Genomic DNA, 26,091 nt, shown 5'->3' with positions numbered 1-26,091 from the left:
ATCGGGGAATCAAAAGCCATCAAGGCACATCTGATACTGAGCGCTCATGCGCGCATGCGAACGTGTGGAAGGAATTTCAAGAGTTACTTTTCAAGCTGAATCAAGGATGCACGATAAGAATTCAAGAATGTGGTGTTTTCCTAAAGGTTATGTAGCCTCTCGAGGATAAATACAAATGTCTCCGTACTGATCCGCGAGACTCTACTAAACCAGCTCATGACTCGTAAGACCTATGTAACCTAGGCTCTGATACCAACTTGTCACGACCCCAACCGGCCCAGTCGTGATGGCGCTTCTCGTGTAGACAAGGCCAGCCGACACAACACCCATATTAACCCTTTAATCATTAAGAGTCATTTTAAGCCTTTAATTAGACAATATCTCATAACATAAGTCTGAATGAACAGTGAGGAAATAACATACAAGCCCGACATCGGGGTGTCACTAGTCATGAGCATCTACCAAGGTCTGAATACAACAAAAATAGTCAAAAGTGTACTAAGTACAATAATGAAAATGAGAGGAATAAAGCAGTGCTACGAACGTCGTGCAACCATCTTGCTAACTTCAATGACTCCAACCCCACTACTGGGTTCCAAAATACCTGAATCTGTACACAAGGTGCCGGGAGTAATGTAAGTACTTCAACCCAGTGACTGATAAGTGTAAATAAAGACCGAGCAATATGAAACAATGAATCCACATCTATTATAAACTCAATAAGCACAACGGGCTTCCAAATCGGAATACGAGTCAATCGTCTCATTTAAACCCAGCCTTTTGGTAAAAATCATTTGAAAATACTTTCCGACAGTTTCAGTAAGGGTTCAATACCGTTTATAATAAAAGGGATGAAAATCATAATCGGCCTCTCGGGCAAAACATAGTTCGTAACATAGCCCCTCGAGCAAAACAGTAATCATAAACACCTCATAACTTGAAATTTTCAGTGGAAATAACCGATGCCAAATCAGTGATTAAATTCTGAACATCTCATAAACCCCAGCTTAAATGAAAGTTGTTTTTAAAATATTTGTTCGACACTTTGACAGAGGCTCAATATGAAGATAAGTGAAAACAGTCAATAAATCAACATATTCGATAGAAACTCATTCTTAAGAGGAGTGAAAAATCAATAAGTTCATAAATAGGCCCTTCAGGCAAGTATCACTCATGTGCGTGTATATATCTATCGCCCCTCGGTCTAGCCTCTCAGTCACTCGTGACTCAATTCTTACCAATCAGTGCTCACACTCAGCACTCAGCACTCACGCTCAATAGGTACCATATAGTAACCATTGCGGCGTGAAACCCGATCCATATATCGCTGCGGCGTGCAACCCGATCCATATTTCTCGTCGACGGCGCTCACTGGGGGTGTGCACACTCCGGAGGGGCTCCTACAGCCCAAGCGCTATATCGCTGCGGCGTGCAGCCCGATCCATATAAGTATCGCTACAGCGTGTAGCCCGATCCATATACATATATGTATGTGTGTATATATATATATATATTGTTGTGGCGTGCAACCCGATTCATAGATATATAGTCCTCACAACTAGGCCCTCGGCCTCTCTCAGTCATTAATCTCACCATCAGACTCTCAGTCTATCTCAGTCTTCAATCTCACAATTAGACTCTTGGTCTATCTCAGCCATAATCTCACGATCACTCGGACCATCAGTAAAACTGGGAACTTAGCCCAAAACAGTTTCCACATTTTTATTAATATAGTGATAAAGCCAGATTTGAGTAGTAAACAGGTAAAACATGACTGATGATATGCTTTCAAACAAATAGAGTGAGGGAAGATAGTAAAAATACCCCTAAGGGTCTCAACAAGTCGGCACAAGGCCCCAAACATGGCATACAACCTAAAGTATAATAACATCAAACAGTTAACTATCAAATACACATTAAAATAGTCGTTCGGGATGGACTAGGTCACAATCCCCAGTGGTGCTCTACCCCACGCTCGTCATCTAGCGTGTAAGTCACCTCAAAGTAACACAATGATGTGTAATCTGGGGTTTCAAACCCTCAGGACAGTATTTACAATCATTACTTACCTCGAACCGGCTACAACTAAAGCTTGCGACGCCCTTTCCCCTCGAATCGGCCTCCACGCGCGTCGAATCTATCCAAAATTAGAACGAATACATCACAATATGCTAAGGGAGCAAAGCCCAAGCGAAAAATGTCAAAAATCCTGAAATTAGCAAAACCCGAGCCCCAGGGCCACTTCTTGAAACTCAGAAATTTTTTGCATCATTAGATTCTTTATCTCCCCACGAGTACATACACACCAAAAGTTCTCAAATCCGACCCCAAATGGTCTTTCAAATCCCAAATCAAAAGTCCAATTTCTCAAGCCCTAGTTCTTTAATTTTTAGGCTTAGTTTCCATGAATTTCTAGGTGGATTTCATAATACAATCGAGTTTTAAGATCAAGATTCTTACCTCAAGTCGATTCCTCTTGAATCCCTCTTTAATTTCCTTCAAAAAATGCCCAAAAATGAGCAGCCATTGATGAAAATAGACCCAAAATTGCGGACAAGACGACTTAAAAACATTCTACCCAGGCTCGGCTTTCCTTCTTTGCGAACGCGGTCAACATCACGCGAACGCATAACAAAAAAATGCGTTGACCAATTTTTGCCTTACGTGAACGCGACATTCCAGTCGCGAACGCAATGCTTCCATAGCCTTGACCTTCGCGAACGCGATGAATAACTGACCATCAGACCAAATCCTCCTTCGTGATTGCATATACACACTCGCGAACGTGATGAAGTCACTTCACAAGCCTTCACAAACACGGCATGGACCCTCGCGGACGTGAAGCTTACGAAACCCGGCCCTTCACGAATGCGAAGGCCAAAATACCTGCAACTGCTGGAATAAAATCTGCAATTTTCCAAACTCCAAAATGATCCGATTGACCACCCGAAACTCACCCGAGGCTCCCGGGACCTCAACCAAAGGCACCAACACATCCTAAAACCTCATTCAAACTTGTTCCAATCATCAAAATACCTCAAACAACAACAAATCGCTCAAAACACATCAGATTCAAGCCTAAGTTTTCTAAAAACTTCCGAAATACACTTTCGATCAAAAACCCAACCAAACCACATCCGAATGACCTGAGATTTTGCACACACATCCCAAATGACATAACGAAGCTACTGCAACTCTCAGAATTCAATTCCGACTCCCGGATCGAAATCTCACCTAACAATTGAAAATTACCAAAATCTCAACTCCGCCAATTCAAGCCTAGTTCTACTCCGGGCCTCCAAAACAAATTCCAATCATGCTCCTAAGTCATAAATCACCCAACGAAGCTAACCAAATCATAAAAATTCCAATCCGAGCTCATATACAAATAAGTCAACTCTTGGTCAAACCTTTCAAATTCGGAGCTTTCATCTGAGACTGTTCTTTCAAATTCCTTCCGATTTTCCTGAAAACCAAAACCAACGATCTACATCAGTCATAATACATTACACGGGCCAAGCCATGCCTGAGAAATGACGATCAAGTGCAAAAGCTCAAAATGACCGATCGAATCATTATATCACCTACTAATGTGAGCTACGCAAGCCAAACCTTTAATCTAATTACTTCATTAACCAATTATTTCTTTTTAACAAATATAAGACGATAACGTGGTAACAACAAAAAATTCAAATTTAAGCGGAAGACAACAATAAGATTTATGAAAATTGCATCTATTACAAATACTTAAGCCTTAACCACCCAAAACCTGGTGTCACAGTATCACAGACTGTCTAAGATTGCTACATACAAAGTCTGAAGAAATAACAGTACACTGTTTCTGAATAAAAGGAAAATGAAACAGGAAATAGGGATAGAGGGAGATGCTAGGGCCTGCGGACGCCTGCAGGTCTACCTTGGGTCTCCGGATGGACTGAAGGAAGCCTCCAAGCTACTGTCCAAAAGCTGCTCCGGGATCTGCACATAGTGCAGAGTGTAGTATCAACACAACCGACCCCATGTGCTGGTAAGTGTCCAGCCTAACCCCGGCGAAGTAGTGACGAGGCTAGGACCAGACTACCAAATAAACCTGTGCACTTCCAATATATATACAACGCAAAAGAAATACAGAAGTAAACAAATAAAGATAGGATGGGGAAACATGCTTCGAGGAGTAACATGTAAAATAGAATATCAAGAGAATTATAAAGGAGTCAAAATCAACCACTAACAAGAATAAGGAAAACAAAGGCAGATTTCACTTTATTTTCACATCTTGTTACAGGTGTGCAACCCGATCCCATTTCCTGTGTCTCGTGGCAGGCGTGCCACCCGCTCCCATTTCATTCATCTTGTGGTAGGCGTATCACCCGCTCCTATTTTATTATATCTTATGGTAGGCGTACCACCGACTCCCATTTCATTATATCTTGTGGTAGGCGTACCACCCGCTCCGATTTCATTATATCTTGTGGTAGGCATATCACCCGCTCCCATCTCATTATATCTTATGGTAGGCATACCACCCGCTCCCAATTACAAGCCAACAATAATTACAAGAAATCCCGGCAAGGGAACAAGAGCAATATAACAACTTCCCGGCAAGGGAACAATGATATTTCAACTACATCCCGGCAAGAGAACAATAATATCAAACAAACACCCTGACAAGGGAACAATACTATCAAAACAAACATCCCGGCAAGGGATCATTAATATCAAACGAACATCCCGACAAGGGAACAATGGTGATAATAACATATGAAGTGCAATAAACCACAATAGAGTCATAACAATTATAATACAAGACTCACGGGCATGCTTGACACCAACGTATAGATACTCGTTACCATGCCTATACGTCGTACTCCACAATTAACATATAACAAATAAGACACAACTCCTAATCCCTCGAGCTAAGGTTAGACCAAACACTTACCTCGATGCCACAAACACAATTCACGTTTCAATTATAGCTTTACCCCTTGATTCCACCACCAATTCGCTCGAATCTAGCCACAAGTTACTTAATTACATCAGTAAATGCTAAATGAATCAACCCCAATGCATGGAAATGAGTTTTTCTAAAGTTTTGCCCAAAAAGTCAAAAAATCGCCTCCCGAGCCCACATGGTCAAAACCCGAGGTTCAAACCAAAACCCGATTACCCATTCCCCCACGAACCCAAATATATAATTTGTTTTGAAATCGGACCTCAAATCGAGGTCCAAATCCCCAATTTTTGAAAAACCTAGGTTCTACCCAAAACACCCAATTTCCCCATGAAAATCATTGATTTTAAGTTGAAATCATGTTAAAAGATGTTAATGATTAAAGGAAATGAGTTAAAATTAACTTACAATCGATTTGGAAGAAGAGTTGTTCTTGGAATATCGCCCAAAGGAGTTTGCGTTTTGAAAAAAATGTGAAAAATGAGTTTAAAATCGTCTAAGTATAAAAGTTGTAGGTCTCAGATGCGGGAATTGCGAACAGGGGTTCGCAATTGCGAACCTCGACCTCTGCTAGCTTGGGAATTGTGAAACATGGCTCGCATTTGCGAAGCCTTCAGAAAAAACTGAACTTTCGCATTTGCGATTAACATGTCGCATTTGCGACTTGGGAATTGCGACCACAACATCACATTTGCGATCACCGACCAAATGGGAAACTTCGCAATTGTGAAGATAATCTCACATTTGCGAGAGGGAGCTAGCCTGGGCTTTCTTCGCAATTGCGACAAGCTGCTCGCATTTGCGAGCCAGGCCTGCTATGCACAGCTAAAAACCTGCAATTTTTTAAGTTAAAAATGCACTCCGTGGCCTATCCAAAACTCACCCGAGCTCTCGGGGCTCCAACCCAAATATACACACAACCTCAAAATATCCTACGGACTTATTCGTGTAATCAAATCACTAAAATAACATCATGAACATCAAATTAAACCTCAAGATCAATGAAATTTCTCAAAACTTCTTTAAACATCAAATTTTGCATTTAAGGTCCGACTCACGTCAAACGGATTCCGTTTCTAACCAAACTTCACAAAGTTATCTTAAATCATATATAAGACCTGTACCGGGCGCCGGAACCAAAATACGGGCCCGATACCAACACGTTCTAATAAAAATTTATTTCCAAACCTTATGAACAATTTCAGAAAATAATTTTCTTCAAAAATTTATTTCTCGGGCTTGGGACCTCGGAATACGATTCCGGGCATACGCCAAAGTCCCATATTTTCCTACGGACCCTCCGAGACCATCCAATCACGGGTCTGGGTCCGTTTACCCAAAACGTTGACCGAAGTCAAATTAATTCATTTTATAGTCAAAATTTATCACTTTTCACAGATTTTCAAATTTAGGCTTTCTGGCTACGCGCCCGGACGACGCTCACAAATTGAGGTGATGCTAAAAGAGGTTTTTAAGGCCTTGAAACGTAGAATTTTATTTTTAAAACAAGTGATGATCTTTTGGGTCATCACATTTTAATTATAGGCAACTATTAATGTAAAAAACTAAATAAAATTTTCATAGTAGGATAGAGAATGTATAAAGAGAAAATAAAGATAATGTGAAGATACTTACTTTGAATTAATTTAAATATAAATAAATTAAACAATTAAAGTAATACTTAAAATATTATTAATAGATTTAAATGATAAAAGAGTTTTGAGTAAGAGGATAAAAGCATAAAATACATTAAATTTCGAGGAATATTATTATATATATATCGATAATATATATATATATATATATATATCAATAATTATTAAAAGGATAATACTAGGCCCCACATGTAAAAATATAATGGGTATGTTGTTGTTATTAAAAGTGTAATAAATAAGACATTAAGTCAATTGGTAAGCTAATAAAACATCACATGACAATATAACAATATTAAGTAATAAATAATACAATACTTATAAGCAAAGAACAAAAAAAAAGTTGTGAAATATAGAAGAGTAAGACTTATTTTAATTTAAAATAAAAAATAAAGTAGTAGTAAGAATTTTGTTAAAATAATATTATCTAATATACTCAAACAAGACATATCACGGTATGACATGTTTAGTATTCTATAATATTGATAGTGAAAACGAAATGCAAGTACTATAATCGACGGCTGTGTTGTAACAAATATAGAAAAGAAAATAGATTATCGATTATGAGATTTGAGAAATAGTTTCATGTCATGCTTTCTATTTAATATCTAATGATTATATATAATATTTATCTGGAAGATTTATATTTTAAGGATATTTCACAGAATTCAAATAACCCAAGTTAGTTTTGACATAATTTGTGTCAACTAATACTAGTTATACTTATAGCGAATCACCAAACAAAAGAAGTTCGAAACAAATAGGTTGATCCCCGTTTCCAGGAAAAACGCTTTGCACCGGTCCAACACCCTCTCCACTTCTCGCCATTTTTCAGAGTAAAAGAATTATGGCTTAGGGCGGAGCTTAAAGAACGAACTCGCACGGCCAACAGCCGCTGCAGTAGTACAATTGATGCCGGTAAGTTGGAAATTTCTTTGATTTTAAACGTGCTTCCATTGATGTTATCGGAAATGAAAATTGAGTTAATTGAATTTATTAGGGTTGTGCTTTTTCGGTTTGTATTAATTGGGCAATGTGAAACTATGTTGTTATTTGATCTAAATGGGCTGCTGCTAGTTTTCTCTTTGTAGTTGACAACCTTATTTCCTGTATTCACAATTTGTCAATTGAGAAGAGCTCACAATTTGGGTGATTGAGCCATGTAATGAAGATGAACACTAAATTATCCCAACAGAAACTCAGAATGTACTATCTAAATTATTCAGAGGAAGAAATTAGCAGACCTCAGTTGTGACACTGCAGCCTCTTTCTAAAGCAGGCAAAGTTTCTTGGATAGTATGCTTAGCTAGAATTTCCTCCGCAATATGCATTTACTTGGTATAATTAGTAGTGTTGGACTGCCATTTGAAGAATGGAGTGTGCATAGATGATAGGAACAAAAGGGAGAGCAAGTAAAATAGGTTCCACATAATATGAAACATTGTATTGTGTCAAACTACCTATACCTGTTTGATCTGATCTTTTTGACAAGAATGTAATAGAAGATGTCGTAGAAGACATCCACTTGGACGCCAGCCAGTAAGATTGATCTAGTTCAGCTGTGGATCTAGAATTTTGGGTTTGAAATGCAGGTCCTGGAATATATATCTAACCTTATTTATACTCTATTTTCACACATATATCAATCTTTGACTGGAAGCCGAGTTTCTACAGAAACCTGAGAGTTGATCTGCTACTTACCTAATTAGCTCACAACTAGTGAGCTAGTCATACGGCTTGCTAAGCACAAAGCAGTGTTTTGGAAAGCGTTAAGTGCAAAAAAGCGACGAGGCCTCGCTTCACAGAAGTGCTTTTTTTCCCCATGTGAAGCGCAATTTAACACATAAATAAAAAAAATTAAATAGGCATAGATAAATGGCTAAGAACTCATTAAAAATAACATATTAAGCAAATGGCTTGATGCCATTGAATAATCAAATTAAATTTACTACAATCAACAACTAAAAAAATAATAATTTAATTCACTGATAAATTGTAGAAAACAGAAAACAGAGCATAATTGCAGAAAACAGAGCATACAACAACATAAAACAGAGCACTTTTAATAACAGAAGAAGAAGAAGTCATTTAGGGAACAAAATGAGCGCTTAAAAAGTGAAAAAATTTGAAAGAATTCCATCAGAAGAAGAATAACAGAAGAAGAAAAACAGAAGAAGAAGAACAAAAGAAGAACAGAAGAAGAAGAACAGAAGAAGAAGAAGTTGAAGAAACTTACTGAGATCTGGAGAAGAAGTTGTTGGAGCAGCAGTGGTCGTCGCTGGAGTTCGCTGGAGAAGAAGTCGCGTATGTTTGTTTGTTCACAGATGGTTTATTTGCCAAATTTTAAAAAACAAACCCTAGCTGATGCCTTCTGCTCGCTTAAGCACGCTTTTTCTCACTTTTCCTACCGGCTCGCTTGTCGCTTAAGCCACGCTTTTTGAATGTGTCGCCTTTTTAGCAGAAAAGCGCTAACCTTGCGCCTTGCCTCGCTTCATCGCTTAAAGCGAGAAGCGAGCGCTTATGACTGATGAGTGCCATTTTAGTCTTTAAAAGGCTCTGAGTTAAGATGGCTGGCCACATTCAACCATAGCTAAATCAAGATGCGATAAGACTGAAAACTATTTAACAAAGTGCTTTTGATTGCTCAAGACATCTCTTTTCACTTGACTCGAGGAACAAAATACTCTTAAATTGTTCCAGCTTCACTAATTGAGGCAATCAAATAGGTACCATGCATGAGGAGGATGAAATAAAGATATGCTATTGAAGAATAGTGGACATTATACAAAGAATGGCTCAAAACAGAAGGCTGAACATCTTTGAAAGCTGTTTCTCAATCAAGACATTCCATCAAATGTTGTTGTCACGACCCTAAACTCATACCCGGTCGTGATGACGCCTCTCGTGAAGACAAGGCCAACCGACACAACACCCAAATCTTTATAAGCAATTAAAAAAATATAAATTAAGTCTTTAACATAGTAATAATCCCAAAATAAGCAGTGAAACAGTACAATTTGCGGAAATAAAACCAACACAGCCCGACATCGGGGTGTCACCAGTCATGAGCATCTATCATAATTACAAGTCTGTAAGAGTCTACACAACTATTACATAACTAAAACGGAAGGAAATAAGATAGAGGGAGAAACACTGGGCTGCGAACGCCGAGCAGCTACCTAGTGAATCTCCGAATCTGCTGGAAGCTCTCAACCCTCGCAAGCAGGACCTTAAGCGCCTGAATCTGCACACAGGGTGCAGAGAGTAAAGTGAGTGAACTCAATGAGTAATAATAATAAATGAAGACTGAGCGATAAGAAATCACGTAAAGGCACATCAACATGCTATAAGGAGCAGTATAAAACCAGTAAAAATAATGAAATAGTGAAAACATGTAAAGTCACCTTAGTTCAATTTAAGCTTCTTTAGAATACCTTTTTAACAGTTAAGCAGATAAATGACAGGCAGCTAGAAAAGATAAACACATAAAGAACCGCCCCTCGGGCACGATACCAACAGAATCAGCCCCTCGGGCAACACATGGAACAATACCAGCCCCTCAAGCTATATCTCATATCTCAATGGGTACCCGCGCTCACTGGGGGTGTGCAGACTCCGGGAGGGCCCCCTTACGGCCCAGGCGCAATATCAAGTCATCTCGTGGCATAATCAGTAGGCTCTCGGCCTCCTATCAACAAGCCACCTCGTGGCGTACAATCTCAGGCCCTAGACCTCATAATCATAAATCAGTGTATCCTCACAACACAGACCCTCGGCCTTACTCAGTCAAAATCTCGTAAGCCACTCGGGCAACTGTAAAACATGATGCTCAGCTCAAATTATCATTTAGAATATCATTTAATGTGTTAAAATAGAGTAAACATGGCTGAGTTATGCAAACAGTAGAATATAGCATGACTGAGTACAAGTATAAAGTCAAAACAGTGAGGAAATATCAGTAAAAATCCCTTGAGGGTCCAAATAGTTGGCACGAGGCCCAAATATGGCATTTAGCCCGAAACATGATGATAACAAATAGTTTTCAATCAAATACGCGGTAAAACAGTCATTCGGGATGGACTAAGTCACAATCCCCAACGGTGCGCGACCTCACGCTCGTTATCTAGCGTGTGTGTCACCTCAATATAGTACCACGATGTGCAATCCGAGGTTTCATACCCTCAGGACAACATTTAAAATCATTACTCACCTCTATCCAGTCCAACTCTAGCCCGCGACGCCTTTGCCCCTCGAATCGGCCTCCACTCGCGTCGAATCTATCCAAAATCAGAATCACAACGTCAAAATATGCTAAGGGATCGAAGCTCATGCGAAAATAATCAAATTATAGCATAAATCCCGAAATTAACCAAAACCGACCCCCGGGCCGACGTCTCGGAATTCAATAAAATTTACATCAATAGATTCCTTATTTCCCCACGGGTTCATACACATCAAAAGTCCCAAAATCCGACTACAAATGACCCCTCAAATCCTCAAGTCAAGGTCTCCAATACCAAGCCCTAGTTTCCCAATTTTTAACCCTTAATTTCCATTAATTACAGCTCTAATCCGTGAAATAATACCATAGGATCGATTATTAGACTCAAAAATCTTACCTCCAGATGATATCTCTTGATTCCCTCTTCAAAATCTTCCAAAAAGCTCCAAAACCGACTTGAAATGGTGAAGAACAACTCAAAAATCGCGAAAGAATGCTTTTATACCTTCTGGCCCAGGCTTTTCGCACCTGCGGTCCAGATCTCGCTTCTGCGGTCCCAAGCGCCGCATCTGTGGTCCTCACTTAAGTCTTCAACTTTCGCATCTGCGATGCACAATCCGCACCTGGGCCATCGCAGGTGCGGTTCTTCAACCGCTTCTACGGTTTTTGCCTTCCTAGGCTCTTTCTGCTTTTACGACTCCTATTTCGCTTCTGCGAGACCGCACCTGCGGTCCCCTAGCCGCAGGTGCGGTTATGACAGCAAATGGCACATCTTCGGCTGCCAAAACCAACTTCCAAACTTTCCGCCAACCATCCGAAATCACCCCGAGGCCCCCGGGACCTCAACCAAAAGCACAAACACATCATATACCACCATCCAAACTTATACCAATCTTCAAAACACCTCAAACAACATCGAATCAACCAAAACACATCGGATTCAAGCCTAAATTTCCAAAATCTTCCGAATTACGCTTTTGATCAAAAGTATACCAAACCACGTCTGAATGATCTGAAATTTTTCACACACATCCCAAATGACACAACGAACCTACTGCAGCTTCCGGAATTTCATTCCGACCCCTATATCAAAATCTCACCTATCAATCGGAAAACGCCAAAATTCCAATTTCGCCAATTCAAGCCTAAATCTACTCTGGACCTTCAAAACACATTCCGATCACGCTCCTATATCCCAAATCATCTCCCGAAGTTATCCAAACCATCAGAACTCACATCCGAGCCCTCTAATACATAAGGCAACATCCGGTTGACTTTTCCAACTTAAGCTTCCTCAAAAGAGACTAAGTGTCTTAAACCTTACCAAAACCTTTCCGAACCCAAGCCAACCAACCCGATCACACATAGAACCGATAAACAAAGCAATAAGAAGCAGAAATGGGGGAAACAGAGAGGTAACTCATGAGACGACTGGCCGGGTCGTCACAGTTGTGCTTCTGCATCTAACCCCACTTTTCCCAACCCCACTTTTCCCCAGTACAACCTGAAATTTACAAAGAAAAGGAAAACACACACTAACCATCAGCCTACATCATTTGACACCCACAGTTCCTTGACCAGAAGTTCATGTGTGAAAAAAAAAGAAGTAATCCTGCTCAGGAATAAGTGTTTGTAGCCAGAATCAAATTGAAAAATCCTCTGAGCATGGTTTTTAATCGCATAACCAACACCCCACCACTCCTGTAAATTGTAATATAACTACTCCTGGAGCATCCTCTTTTCCAATTACATAAGCATCAAATGTCTGCATTATACGATCACCCAAATGATTTAAAACAATTTTCTTTACTTTCATATCTGATTGGAAAAGAAAAAGAGAGACATACAGTGTCTTCTCTCTGAATCTTAGCAGGAATAAGTACTTTGTGGCCAGAAACAAATTGAGAAATTTTCTGAGCATGGTTCTTAATCTCATAATCAACCCCCCACCTCCCTGTAAATTGTAATACAACTACTCTTAGAGCATCCTCTTTTCCAATTACATAAGCATCAAATGTCTGCATTATACGATCACCCAAATGATTAAAAACAATTTTCTTTAATTAATTTCTGGTGGAAAAAAAGTAGAGATACATACAGTGTCCTTTCTTGAATGAAGAAGTAGACTCAGCCTTAGTCCTAACTTGCAGGCCAGAAAACGACAAACGAGGAGGAGAGAGTGTTCTGGTATGTGCAGGCCTTAACGTGTCAAGGATTGCACTAGCTTGAAGAATTTATATTTTCTCGAGTGAGCTTTATTATTAGTCATAGTTACGCTGAAATGACGCCGTTCATTGTTCGTTCTTTTTTGTAAATAGTTTATTTCCTTTGTCTCCTCTTGGGACAAGTGAAACTTTTGTCTTTATAATGACTAAAGATGATTCTCGAATTTATACTTATCAACTGTAGGTCTATTCCTGTGGGTTTCTAACGCAACCCGACTGGACACAACTTGGGAGTCCATAGCAGACACTTCCAATTTGAATGCGAAAATGTCAAAATCTCCATCTGTTATCACTCCCATCAAATTGATAGCATTGTCCTTCTTGGTATTTCTATTCTTCATATTTCAATTTTCTTCTCCAGTATCCGCTATCCGGAAGGATGTAAGTCTTCAAGAAAGATATACCTGTAGAACTACAGTTCAAGGAAGATATTTGGTTGCTGATGATATGGGTCAAGTCTGTGATGCGCTGTCCATTGATCCACACTCTCGCTGCTGCCGTGGAAAAAGAGAGCAATTTGCTTGTCATGGTTGCAATCTCGTTTCACAGTGTTGCAACTCCTATGAGTTTTGTGTTTCTTGCTGTCTGAATCCGTCTAGGACACAAAAGGATCTGGCTCTAAATGTCAAGATAGCTAAGCCTGTAACAGCAGGGACTTATTCAAGCCTTTTTGATTTTTGCATGGGAAGATGTCGTCACAATTCAGAGAGTGTGGTTCATGAAAACGCTTATCTCAGTGAATTTCATCATTGTTTCTCTATACCATCTAATTCTTCCGGTTCTTCTGGTGCACAAGCTGAAGCAAGGCTGGCTGGTATAAATGTTGTGATAGGAAGACAAGGTGAATCATGCAATTCAGTATGCAAATCAAGTGGTCAATCTTGTGTTCCCTACAAATTCTTATTGCTCAACCAGTGTGAAACGATGCAAAAGTACTTGGGCTGCAAAGGTGGATGTCTGGCAAGTGTCGGATCAGATCAGCCTGCTGAAGTAGTTGATGATGCCCCCAGAGATCTGAACCCTGGAGCCTGCTTGTACACCTCGCAACAGTCGATGCTATCTTGTGAAGGATCGCATCAGCATACGAAGAGGCTCTGCCCCTGCGCATAGTGTGGTGAATTTCCCCTGCTTCCCCCCTCCCCCCCCACCTCACAAACACCCCTGCACCCCTGTACTAGTTATTAGTTTCTCTCATTTAGACTAATGCGGGCCTTTTTTCTTTAAAATTTTAAAATTTCTTAATAAAGTATTTGAGGCACAAATTTAAAATTTTGATTCAAATTGGATACTAATTCAAATATCGTTGTAATCTACTAAAGTTTTTTCATTAAAAGTAAGATCTTTATAATTATTTCAATATGTACTTGGTTTGAGTAACAATAGCGTCGGTGTTGGTTTGCAGGGAGGAGGATGCAGCCAGGGAATTCCACACAATTCATTCACTAGAGGTTAGCAAGAATGGCTCTTTTAAAATGATCACATAGTTATGAATGTGATATACTTGATGTGACTATCTAAATCATTATTTTCTTATTCTTTTTTTTATTACGTTGGATATTAGGGAAGGATGGAAATATCTGACTAGCATGCAATGAGTTGGAATTGCTTAACTAGTTAGACTGAAATCATAAAACTATCTCATGATATAGCTTTAACCTATTATAAGAAAAGAAGCTATTTTATCAGGTTACAAATATATTTGTAGCAAGACGTAGGTCTAGCTGAAGTGAATCCCCTCCATAAAAAAGATATTCCCGTGCGTCTTTTTTGCCTCCATTTTTAACGTATTGAGGCTTGTTCTGCATTCCAATTCTAATTTATTTTTTCATGTTTATTGTTTATCCGTGTTTCAATATAAGGTGACATCTCCGAAATTTTTACTCTAAACTTTAAAATCAAGGAATAGCAGTATGCACTATGAATTTGGTAAATATTCCATTGGATGGAAAATATGAATATATGGCTTGGATGAATTGGTTAACCATTAATTGGATTGAGAGTGCGAAGAATTTGATTTGCTACTTATTTGAATATGAAGCGGCATGTTTAAATTTCTTCCCTCTTCTTCTCTTTACTCAGATTGAAATGATATGATGTGTTGCTAGGATTGAATGATTGGTAGTTATAATATTTTTGTAATGGTGATGTGCCATATGATATGTGAAAATAGGTGTTTAAGGTGGCTTATATCACTGTATATCATCATGCATACTTGTGTGTATAGCATATATTGCGATATACATTGTCGAATATATGATATACAATAATATTCACGATATACATTTTGATATACACTGGCAGAAAATGTGTCTGGCATAAAATCTGTGCGTGATATAGAGTGATACACAACAACAACGACCCAATGAAATCCCACTAGTGAGGTCTTGGGAAGATAGTGTGTACGCATATCTTATCCCTATCCCGAGGGGTAGTGATACACACGATATACAATTATGAGGGGTAGTGATACACACGATATACAATTATGTACTCCCTCCGGTCCACAATAAGTGACCAATTTGCTTTGGGCATACCCATTAAGAAAATACTAAATTCTAGACGAAAATAGTTAATGTGACTAAACTACCCCTCATCAAATGTTGCACAATAGTTATAGTAGTACTTACTTCTCTTCTCAAATGTGAGGAGTAAATGACTTTTTAAGGATACGTACATAAAGGTAATTTTGAAAAAATAAATTGAATTTTTTCTTGATTATATAAATGGATATTTATTTTGGACCAAAATAAAAAAGTAAATTGGTCACTTATTATGGACCGGAGGGAGTATATATTATCTATAACGGAAATTTTAGGTGACCTGTCATTTTCTTCCGGTGATAGAGTACGTTGAAAATTTTATGAGAATTTTGGAGGTTATTAAGGGGTTGTTGGAGAAAGTATCTGAGATAGTGTTGAGAAACAGACAAAATTATAGGAGCTACTTGTTGCTAATTTTTTGGGCTACATATGCCAATAAAATTTCTCGGCCGAAAGATGGTCAATTACAGAATTATTCATTAAAGTTGTACATAGATATCAATTTTGTAAGGCCCCGTGAAAATTTCTACTCAAAACCCGAAAGCTCGTAGTGCCAAGTTAGGCATGTGTTAGAGATGTGTAAAAGCGAGCCGCGGTTCAGACCCTTTGGATTGACCTGTGTATTAAAAAGTTAAGGAATAATGTTTTCCAGAAAAGTGCGTTTCTGCGGTCCATTATGCGATCGCAGAATAGCTATACGGACCGCATAGTCGCCGCAGAGTCAGACAGTGTGATGGTTAATTTGAGGTCAACTATGCGGTCAATTATGCGATTGCATAAACACTATGCGGGCCGCATAGTTATCGCATAATCCCCTTGGAATTTTGTAAGGGGTAGTTCTGCGGTGCATTATGCGACCGCAGAACAGGTATGCAGACCGCATTTCTGTCGCATACCCAGACAGTGTGTTCAGGTTTTGGGGCCATTTTTGCGGTCCATTCTGCGGGCCACATGTCCATTATGCGATCGCAGATTGTGTCAGGACTCCTATTTTCTAACTTTTAAAACCCGGCTCCATCCCATTAAAAATACCCCATTAGACCATTTTTCTGTTATTTCACGGCATATAGAGTGAGAGAGGAAGTTCTAGAGAGAGAGAGGGAGTGATCTTCATCAAGTCCCCACTCAACTCCTTGCCCCAAATCCTTGAAGATTGTCAAGTGAAATTGCTAGGTCTTCACCCTAAGAGGTAAGAACTTGTACCCTCATCTATAATTTCAAAATTTCTATTAAAATAAGTGATTAGCAAGTGAGTTCATGGGTATAAAGGTTGATAATCTCGCATGCATAAAAGATAATGGGGTATGGGGAGGTTGTGAACCAAAAAGATAACAATTGTGGTATAGGATGATGAAAATCTCTCACAAAAGGGGTCCTAAAAATCACTGTGCACACTTAGTGCTTGATAATTTACTTAAATGAGCCAAAATCTTATTCATGTCTCTAATTCTTGGTTCAACTTGTAATTTTCATAAAATAGATCGAGGTTGCTAGGAAATTCCGGAATTTATTATAAGGATTTAAGGAAAGCTCTATTGAGGTTTGTATGGCTAAAACCCCCTCCTCTTAGAAATTGAGCCTCCATGGTGCCTGTGCAAATGTTGTAAGTCCGAAATTTGATTGATGTAGTACTTGTTATGCCAAATGAATTGATGTTGTGAAAATGCATGTGGAAGGTGCTTCTCTATGTGTTTAATGTGTTATTCTTTGTAAATTGAGGATGTGTGGTGGACATGAACTATGTGCTAAATGCCTAAATGTCAAGTTAAGGTTACATTGTGATTAATATGCCGAACTAGATAAATTCCCCTCTATGCTTATAACTTAAATTGCTTTTGTGTGTGCCTATGATCTTAAATGGCAAGGTTAATGTTGAAAATGAGAATAATGTGAAACGTGAGTTATGAATGTGGCAATTGTGGCCCCAAGTGCTGATGAACTAATACATGTGGAACCAAAGATTGAAGTGAGAATGATCAATAGAAAAGGGTAACGTCTTGGTAAGATGGCTTAGCCGATCGGGCCGTGATCGGACGCCATGTTATACACACATGGTGGTAATGTATTGATAATTGAACCTGGAAAGTGAGAATGAAATAAGGGTAACGTCTTGATAAGACGGCTTAGCCGATCGGGCCATGATCGGACTCCACTCAAGGAAGCGGTGGTAATGTGGATGATGATGCAATGATATGGAATGCCCCAATCTAAAATTTCAGAAATTATGTGAAAACTATGTGAACCTCTTATATTGTTGATGTAGTGCTTGATTGAAGCTTGTTGTCCTTATGATTTCTTTTTTACTTTTGTATGGTTGTTCTTTCTAATTGGAAGGTGTTTAGTTATACATACTAGTACTATTCCATGGTACTAACGTCCCTTTTGCCAGGGGGCGCTACATTTTTAAATGAATGTAGGTGGCTCCATAGCGGATAGTGCCGATCGCGCGTAGCGGAGCATCCTCCTCTCAAAGGCTTGGTGAGCCCCTTTCTCCCTCAAGGGGTTATGTTGTACATCTTTTGTTATAGATATCCACTTTTGAGGTATAGCCGGGGCCTTGTTGCCGGCGTTGTCATTATTGTCTTTTGTATCCTTAGAGGCTCCGTAGACGTTTGTGTGAGTTATGTATGGGTGTTGGATGAATCAATGAACTATGTTGTAACTTGGTACTTTAGTTCCTCTAAACTATAACTGTATGAAATCTTGAAACTTAACCATGATTTTAGGTTTGGGACATGAAAATTGATTAATAATGTGAATGTTTGATTTTGCTATTGTCTAAATAAACGGAAGCATGGTTCCCTTAACCGTATTGAGTTGGGTAGAAATGTATGAATAAGGCTTGGTCAGTTGGGATTTACTCGATTGAGTGCCGGTCGCACCTCCCGAGGTTGGGGCGTGACAAATTTCTCAATAAAAAATCTAAGGAATACAAAATCTAGCTGCATGAAATTATATTTGGTATTAAATTTAACGGTATAAAAAATATGCTCGCTCTCTTATTTGATATAGTTCATGCAACATATATTTGTCACTTAAAGTAACTCATTCTTTGTCAAATCTGTTGTCCTAATCTATTGTCTATAGTCAAATCTATTGTAAAGATATGTAATGAGAAAAAAAAAAAATACAAGTCTAACTTCTTCTTCATTATCCTCTATTGCTTACCACCAAATCCCTCTTTTGTTTATTCAATCAGAAATTGTTAGCTGTTTTAAAAATTTCAGAGGCACTAAACAATTAAATTCGGACCTTCCATTAAACAGCTCGTTCATCTTTCCGATGCAACCTAATTGCAAGAATTAGCTAAAAATGAACGAGAAACTTATTTTTCCTTAATTCATTTGATCTAGGTTTTCATTTTTAAGTTTTAATTTGATGTTTTGAGATTTCTATTGATCTGCCTGTCTGCATCTGAAGTGATTTTTTTTTATTTTATTTTTGTTTGAGTTTTTAAGCTTGAAATTTGATGTTATTGTGCTACGTATTTTCTTGGTGTTTGAGAAAATGGAAGAATGAAAATAAAATATACCGACTAGTTTTACATGGTATCTCTTTGAGTTATAGCTGCTAATTGTTATCCTAGAGTTTACGCTCCGCACCTAAGAGACAGATAAAACAACTCGTCATGTCCCATCACTTTTTAGAACGGGTTGCTCTTATTAATGATGTAACATTCACACTAAGAGGAAAAATATAATTTTTAAGAAATAGGGAATTGATTCCCACTTAATACTTTTATCCTCATTTCTTTAGTGATGCCCCTATATTCTAAAAATTCTAGATCCACATGTGAGGACAACTAAACAGGTTTTGGACTAGAGATGAAAAATGAGCCAAAAAAGAATAAGCTGTGAATAAATTTAATAATTGTTAGTTTATGGAGTCCACCAAACTATAGAGTACCTGGTCCTTTATGAGTTTTTGTTGAGAATACTAATGAAATAGTAGGTAAATGAGACACGGGTTTTTTACGTGGAAACATTCCACACAATCGGACAAAAACCACGGCCTACACTTGTAGGTTTTCAACTTCACTAACTTGTAAATACCCTATTACAAGCCACTTTGTAATGACTCTATTACAAAGACTTCAGCTCAACTAACTTGTGATACTCTTACCACAAGCCACTTTGTCACTCACTAGTTACAATGACTTTAACTTATGACTAACTCTAGTCACAACACAAACTCACAAGTTTATGGTTTTACACGGAGGTTCCTAAGCAACGCTTCTAGCTAAGCCTAGGAATTACAATAAGAACAATTACAAAGTTACAACTCAACTAAAGACAACAAAATACTAAATTGAGGAACTGGTACGTAGTAGCGTTTAACTTTTTTCTTCAAGCTCGTGAGAATTGAGTTCACTGTTTTTAGAAGGCTTGAATGTTTGAAGTGAAAACTCAAGTGTTCAAGTGGTGTTTTGTTATAATGCTCTTGTTAATACGCCATTGTTGACATCACTTGAATGATGTAAGCATTCGGTAGGTCAAAAACAAGTGACTGCAAAACTGCTGCATTGTGTGCACTGTTTCTGTGGCAGTCACTTTCCAGCTATCACAGTTGACTTTCATACTGCTGTCAGGGAAACACAAGGTATTAGGTCCTTGGCTTGTTTCTTCATTTTCTACACTTGCAGCAGTTCACATTAGCTGGAGTCCAGGCTGTAATCCGTTCATTTGTAATGTGTACCAAGTGTGTCAGGTTCCTTATCTGTTTCTTGACAGTAAGTTTGTTAGATCATCAAAACATAAGACAAATACATTGAAAACTCATCAATTTTCCCCTTTTTGATGATGATAAACTTAGACATTGATACCATGTATTTAGAGCAAAGAGAAACGGATGACATAACATGAACTTCACAAGTTCCCCCTCACTTTATGCTTCCCTCTTAATCAGATCCCTGATTCGATTAAACTTTTCCTTTTGGCATTATTAAAAGACACAAGCACACAAACAACATAAAGAAGTCTGGCCTAGCTAACTCATGCCACATATGTGCACACAACATGATAGAGAAGAGAAACAAAGAGTACAAGCAATGAGATAATAAAAGAGGATAAATTATATATATATATATAACATATGCCTTTGCTTAAAAAGCAAAGGCATAATTGGGTTGTTAAAAATGGGAACAGTACTGTGACATCCCAACCACATCAAAGAAAAGACACAAAACATCTGCCAAGTCATAAAAACTAAAAAGAGACAATCCAAAAACTAGTCACTGAAGGGGTTACTTAAGGGGAAGGGCTTGGAAGCTTCAGCAAGAGTTTGGAGAACTAGTTCTATTCGGGCATTGACCGACTTTTGCTCATTGAGCAGTACTGCTTTCAAGTTCTTCACTTGTGCCCTGAGATCAGCATTCTCTTTTGTCAAACGATCCACTTCATCATTTGACTCCGGAGCCCCTTGGGCTTGCTGACCTTCCAGGATAGCATTCCTAGCCTTCAACCTTCGAATCTCCTCAGTTGAACTATTTTGAGCATTAATGCGCTATGAGATGGTTGATATACTGCCTACCCACCATTCTTATCTATGCGCTCACATTCTTCCAATGTTGTCTATGAGAAAGTCTACTTCTTGGTTCCTACCTTGCATTGCCCCAACGGTACCTTGAAAAACGTAAACACTTGCGTAAACAGAAACCCGTATGGAAGACCATGATTACCATCCTTGAAGGTTGCTACTTTTTGCATGTGTTCGATCATAATAGCAGGCAAGTTGACAGGGTTAAAGCCATCCAGTTGCTCCGTTAAAAAATGGGTCAGACTTAGAGGTCATGGACCTCATCTCAGCACGAGGCAACATAACTTTGTTTACCAATTCAAAGAGCAACTGATAAACAGGGAGTAGTGTCTTCTTGTGGATCTGGTCCCCCTTTTGGTTCGCATTATCCTTTATCACAGTATTCCGGAAATTATACTGACACGCATCCTTCATACTAGACACACTATCCGTCGGGACCTTGAGAATATCCCCAAGCAAACTCACGTCAAACACAATGTCCACATTATTCACCAAGGCACAGATATGGTCGGTATCGATGGGGAAGAGGCTAGCATAAAAGCTTTGAACCTCATCCTTATACACTTTGGGTGCATCCATTTGAAACAGATGCCCCCATCGTTGAAACTCAACCATTGCAAGAACTTGCCGCATACCAGCCATATCAGAGATCGCTGGGTCAAAAGTACGACCCAACAGAACCTTTTGATACCTTAGGCGTTTTGAAGCAGAACTACTTTCACTCCTCAGCTTTTTCACAGAACCAGGTTCCTTAACGGTTTCAGACTTTCGTTTGCTAGACTTCACACCACTTGATTTTGCTTTTCCCTTAGACTTGACTAACACATCCTCATCAGAAACGAAGAGCTCACTCTTAACATCCTTCAACTTGGAACTGGGAGTTGTAACATTCTATATGGAAGCAAATGCCTTCTTCTTCTGGGACCTTCTCACTAGGGAACTAGGTTCCTCAGTTGTTTCCTCTTCAACCTCTACCATTGGAACAACCTTATAACACATTATCACATTGTCTTTCACCAATCTCCTCCTTTGCTTCTTACTACTTTTTCTGCTCTTTTGAAGGACAGAGTCATAGGCTACCTTTGCTTGTAACCTGGTAGTAGGTCGCTTAGTAGAAGACTCAGGAGTGGACACCACCATTCGCTTGACTATGAAAGCATCAAGAGAAAGGTTGTATAGATCCTCCTCATCACTAGACCTTATCTCAAGGACTTGAATGTTCAAGGGCGCAACAGCAAACATAGGAGCAGAACTAGCATGAGAGTGAGAACCCTAACCTATTTCTTCTAGAGAGGGGTCAGGTTCCTCACGAGAGGGCCTAGTAGTTTCTGCTAGTGCAGAGCCCTCAACAGTCACAATCGATCCTTTTCCCCCATACCTTGTATCTCGTTTCTCTGAGAAATTATCTCATGCAGGATGCCGTCAACTGATACCACAAAGATGGTTACGACATTTTCTTCCTCAATAGGCTCCACGGCCACCACGGAATCTTCAGCAACAATGGCGAAAACCTCTGCGACCTCAGGACTTTGACCCTGGTCTCCACTTTTTCTTTGATCAAAGGGAATCTCAGAAGATAGAGAGGAATGATCAACAATTTTAGGGGTTTCTAGGATGGAGAGAGATGGGGAATTTGGGTTAGGTGTGATTTCAGAGGTGAGGGCAGGAGTGGTTATAAAGGACTCAGTGGGGATGGAGGACTCTATAGGTTTTTTAGTATTAGAGATGACTGAAGTAGGGATTTTGAAGTTTGTGTCAGCCATTGAAGAGATGGAGAGAAGGTGCTTTGGAGAAGTTCTAACGTAGGACTTATGGTTTATGGAGAAAAGATAAGGGTTTTAATAAGAGTTGATAATTATGAAGAGAGAGATTAGAATCGGTTCTGAAACGACGGTTGTGCTTGGAGAAGTGCAACGTTTCACAAGGAGATGGAACGATTTGAAGTAAAGAGACATGACAACAGGGTTTGAAAAGGTGGATGACATGACAGTTGATATTTGTACCTTTTCAAGACGTGTATTAAAGAATGCACATAACTACTAACCTTTGGTACAAGAACCAGGTTCTTGACCTGTTATTTGAAAATATCAATCCTCTTTTATCATCCATGCACTGCATCTACAACTTCTATAGTCATCATGCATGTTTGCCTGCAACGGTATTGAAGTGAGTTAGACTTGGCCAAAAAAACACTTTAGCTAGTGTTACCTGAAGGTGATTTTCATAGCCAATTGATGAGGAATCAAGTGCTCAATTGGGCTTCAAAAGCCCCAGCTTCACCATGTTTCTTTCAAAATGTTCCCTACCCAATGCTTTGGTGAAGATATCTGCAATTTGGTCTTCTGTGTTGCAGAATTTCATGCAGATCAGCCCTTTTTCCATATTGTCCCTCAGAAAATGATGTCTCATATCAATGTGCTTGGTTCTTTTGTGTTGAACTGGATTTTTAGCCATGCTAAGTGCACTTGTGTTATCACATAGAAGAGGCACACACTTAGTAAACACCCCAAAATCCTCTAGTTGCTGCTTAATCCATAAGAGTTGAGCACAACAAGATGGTGCAACTACATATTCTGCTTCAGCTATTGAAAGAGCCACTGAGTTTTGCTTCCTTGTGCCCCAAGAGATGAGACATAATCCTAGAAAGTGAGCCATTCCAGCAGTGCTTTTCCTGTCCACGAGATAACCTGCATAGTCAGCATCATCATATCTAATGAGATTAAAACTGTCACCTGAGGGTTAATACATGACGGGGTCCTATGTACCCTTAAGGTATCTCAAAATTTTTTTGGCATCCTTTAAATGAGATTCCTTGGGATTTGATTGAACCGTGCACATAGCCCCACACTAAACACAATATCGGGTCTGCTGGCAGTGAGATAGAGAAGAGACCCAATAATCCCTCTATACATAGTTTGATTTACAGGAGATCCAGTTTCATCCATGTCCAGTCGAGTAGCAGTGGCAATGGAGTGGCAATGAGAGTGTCTATCACTTCTGACGCTTTCATATCAAACCTCTTCAAAAGCTCCTTGATGTATTTCTGCTGACAAATGAATGTACCCTGTGTGGACTGCTTCACTTGAAGACCCAAGAAGAAATTCAGCTCCCCCATCATGCTCATTTCGAACTCATTCCCCATGAGTTTTGCAAATTCTTCACACAGAGAATCAGTTATTGCCCCAAAAATGATATCATCAACATAGACCTGAACAATGAGTAGGTTCCTTCCCTGTTTCTTTAGGAACAAGGTGTTGTCAATTTTCCCTCTTTTAAAGCCATTTTCTAAGAGGAACTTCGACAACCTTTCATACCAAGCTCGAGGAGCCTGCTTCAACTCATACAGTGCTTTGTCTAGTTTAAACACATATTCAGGGTGTTCATGACATTCAAACCTTGGAGGTTGCTTCGCATATACTTCTTTCTTAAGAAGTCCATTCAGAAATGCACTTTTAACATCCATTTGGAACAAGGTGAATTCCATATGAGATGCAAAAGCGATTAGGATTCTAATAGCTTCCATGCGAGCAACCGGAGCTAAAGTTTCATCATAATCAATCCCTTCCTCCTGATTATAGCCTTGAACCACTAGCCTGGCCTTGTTCCTTGTGGTGTTTCCATGTTCATCAAGCTTGTTCCTGAATACCCACCTGGTTCCTATAGTGGTTCGATTTGAGGGTCGTACCAGGTGCCAGACATTGTTCCTTTCAAACTGATGCAACTTATTTTGCATGGATGTAATCCATTCTGCATCATTCAGGGTTTTATTGATATTTTTGGGTTCTATTTGGGAGATAAAGGCTTAGAAGGCAAGTGAATTTCTGGTTTTTGACCTGGTTTGTACTCCAGAATCTTAGGGGGTAATTATATTATCAAGAGGATGAGAACTTTTGTGTTTCCAGTTAGACATTTGAGTTTCATTAGTTGAGGAGGTGGGTATATTTAACTAGTTCTCTTGTGTTCTTCTCTCTGGTACTAGTGGAGTACCCTGGACTACATCAACCACTTTTTCTTCAGCTTCAGTGGTTGTAATTGAGGTACCTGGTTCCATTGAAGAAGAGACAACATTGTCTTCACTCGGCTCATCATATCTACCTTTCCATTTGTCATGTCAATGACTTCACCAGGAATCAGTAAGGGCTCTCCATCTTGATCATCTTTAGCACTTTTCTCACAGGAAAAATAGGACTCATCAAAGATAACATGAGCACTTTTCTCAACACATTGAATCCGCTTGTTGTATATCTTTTAAGCTTTGCTTTGAGAAGAATATCCCAGAAATATTCCTTCATCACTCTTGGCATCAAATTTACCAAGCTGATCCTTTCCATTGTTGAGAACATAGCATTGTACCCAAATGTTCTTAGGTGAGTCACCTTGGGTTTCCTTCCATTTAGCAACTCATAGGGGGTTTTGTTCAGGAGAGATCTGATCATGCACCTGTTCACCAAGTAGCAGTCAGTGTTGACAACTTTAGCCCAGAAGTTCTTTGCAATTCCACTGTCGATCAACATTATTCTTGCCATTTCTTCAAGAGTTCTATTCTTCCTTTCCACTACTCCATTTTGCTGGGGGGTTCTTGGAGCTGAGAAGTTGTGAGTAATGCCATTTTCATTGTAGAACTCATCAAATTTGGCATTGTCAGATTCTGTTCCATGATCTGATCTAATACATGCGACTCTGGACTCCATCTTCACCTGAATTTTCTTCACAAAAGCCACAAACACCTCAAAGGTTTCATCTTTAGTTCTAAGAAATAGAGTCCATGTGAATCTCGAGTAGTCATCCACTATCACAAATATTTATCTTCTTCCTCCCCTGCTTTGTACTCTCATAGGGCCACACAAATCCATATGCAGAAGATCGAGTGGCTTTGATGTGCTTACATCCTTTTTAGACTTAAAAGAGGACTTCATATGCTTTCCTCTAGCACATGCATCACATACTTTCTGTGTTTTGAACATTG

The 26,091-nt window shown here is 39.1% G+C and overlaps 1 protein-coding gene across 5 annotated transcripts; it reads left to right on the top strand.

Moving 5' to 3' along the window:
- Nucleotides 1–7,367: 7,367 nt before the first annotated feature.
- On the top strand, nucleotides 7,368–18,357 carry LOC104249664 (uncharacterized). Of its 5 annotated transcripts, none has more exons than XM_070150697.1 (5): nucleotides 7,378–7,521; nucleotides 12,976–13,012; nucleotides 13,235–14,164; nucleotides 14,453–14,498; nucleotides 18,008–18,357. In XM_070150697.1, the coding sequence occupies exons 1-3, from the start codon at nucleotides 7,516–7,518 to the stop codon at nucleotides 14,158–14,160; spliced, it is 969 nt and encodes a 322-aa protein (XP_070006798.1). In that variant the 5' UTR covers nucleotides 7,378–7,515; the 3' UTR covers nucleotides 14,161–14,164; nucleotides 14,453–14,498; nucleotides 18,008–18,357. The 5 variants fall into 5 exon arrangements, with proteins under 5 accessions (XP_070006799.1, XP_070006798.1, XP_009804468.1 ...); XM_009806166.2 differs by having other exon boundaries at nucleotides 7,384–7,521; nucleotides 13,412–14,164; nucleotides 17,980–18,357; XM_070150696.1 differs by having other exon boundaries at nucleotides 7,384–7,521; nucleotides 17,980–18,357.
- The last annotated feature ends 7,734 nt before the right edge of the window (nucleotides 18,358–26,091 follow it).

The sequence above is a fragment of the Nicotiana sylvestris genome, chromosome 7 (genome assembly GCF_000393655.2).
Source record: "Nicotiana sylvestris chromosome 7, ASM39365v2, whole genome shotgun sequence".
NCBI lineage: Eukaryota > Viridiplantae > Streptophyta > Magnoliopsida > Solanales > Solanaceae > Nicotiana > Nicotiana sylvestris.
The sequence above is the reverse complement of the archived record's forward strand: the minus strand, read 5'-3'. Positions and strand labels throughout refer to the sequence as shown.